The sequence below is a fragment of the Limulus polyphemus genome, unplaced genomic scaffold (assembly GCF_000517525.1).
Source record: "Limulus polyphemus unplaced genomic scaffold, Limulus_polyphemus-2.1.2 Scaffold2142, whole genome shotgun sequence".
NCBI classification, from domain to species: domain Eukaryota; kingdom Metazoa; phylum Arthropoda; class Merostomata; order Xiphosura; family Limulidae; genus Limulus; species Limulus polyphemus.
This window is the reverse complement of record NW_013667752.1, coordinates 78,482-79,679: the sequence shown is the minus strand read 5'-3', so window position 1 is coordinate 79,679 and position 1,198 is coordinate 78,482. Positions and strand designations below refer to the sequence as shown.

The 1,198-nt window shown below is 27.9% G+C and overlaps 1 protein-coding gene across 1 annotated transcript in view; it reads left to right on the top strand.

Moving 5' to 3' along the window:
• Positions 1–341: 341 nt before the first annotated feature.
• LOC106466076 (D-tyrosyl-tRNA(Tyr) deacylase 1-like) overlaps positions 342–1,198 on the top strand; it is a 22,951-nt gene continuing 22,094 nt past the window's right edge. The window contains exon 1 of the mRNA XM_022394027.1: positions 342–552. Coding sequence (XP_022249735.1) covers positions 510–552 — 43 coding nt within the window. The 5' untranslated portion in view covers positions 342–509. The remainder of the gene's footprint in view (positions 553–1,198) is intronic.

Below are 1,198 nucleotides of genomic sequence, written 5' to 3'. Positions count from 1 at the left end.
AATTGTGCAGCTTTGTGGTTATAAATAAACAAACACATTATTATTTTTGCATTCACTACGTAACGTTTAATGCATAAATAAATAATATATATATATATATATCTGTGTGTAAATGAAGAAATGGCAGGTGATTTTTCAAGGACGGTATGCACTTATAAAACTTATAAATTAACTTTATTTTTAAGTGCATCATAGAAATTACTTAATATAATTTTGCAATCTCAAAATTTTGATTATCATCAGTTACTAAATTTGTATTTTGCAGTTAAATTATGATGTATATTATTTTTAATTTGTATTTTTTAATGGTTTTAAGTACTCTTAAAGTAGATGGCGAGATTGTATTATTTTAATTATATGCAATATTTATGGAGTGTTCGAAAGCCTTTTGTATATTTGTGGTTTAAACTAACTTAATGATTAATTATTTGTTTTAATGTTTTCCTTTGAAAATAGTGTTATAAAAAGCTTAAAATAATTATCACAACTGCTGAGTTTAATGCAGAAACATGAAAGCGGTTGTTCAGAGAGTCGTGAAGGCTAGCGTTTCAGGTAGGTAAGAAGAAGAACAAGAAGTTAGAATTAGATTAACTCTATTAGTCTATAGAATCGTAAACGAATCCTATCTGTAGGCTTTTTAACGCCCCTCTATTATTAATGGTAAAACCAATAAACACCCGCTCAAAAATTGTTCCATACAAATCTAACGTAACATTTGTGTTAACACAAGATAGAGTTTTTTTAACGTTTATAAGTTCAAATTGAGTAAAATTAAAAACTAGTTTTGATATTTACACTGGCCTACGACTAGGAAACCTTCATTACTAATACTAGTCAAGTTACACTACTGATAGTAGTATAATTATCCTTATTAAGTTATTTTTGGTTAGAAATAAAATAGATGATAACCTTTCCTTAACTTAAGGCATAAGCCAGTTAGGGCTAAAGCTAGAGTGATTATACTCCCGGTTTTTTGGGACATAGCATGGTATTGATAATAATAGATCCTTTTAGGAATGGAATGCTAAGATGTGCCAGTTTCATATTTGTTTGTAATCCGTAAATTGTTTTCAGTATTTTAAGCCTCTGAAAAATCATGTATCAACAGCTATGAATTTTTGTATCTGAAAAAAGAAAGTATCACATAGAATAACTTGGCATAGTCAATGTTGTTTCATATACAGTTGACTATATAACA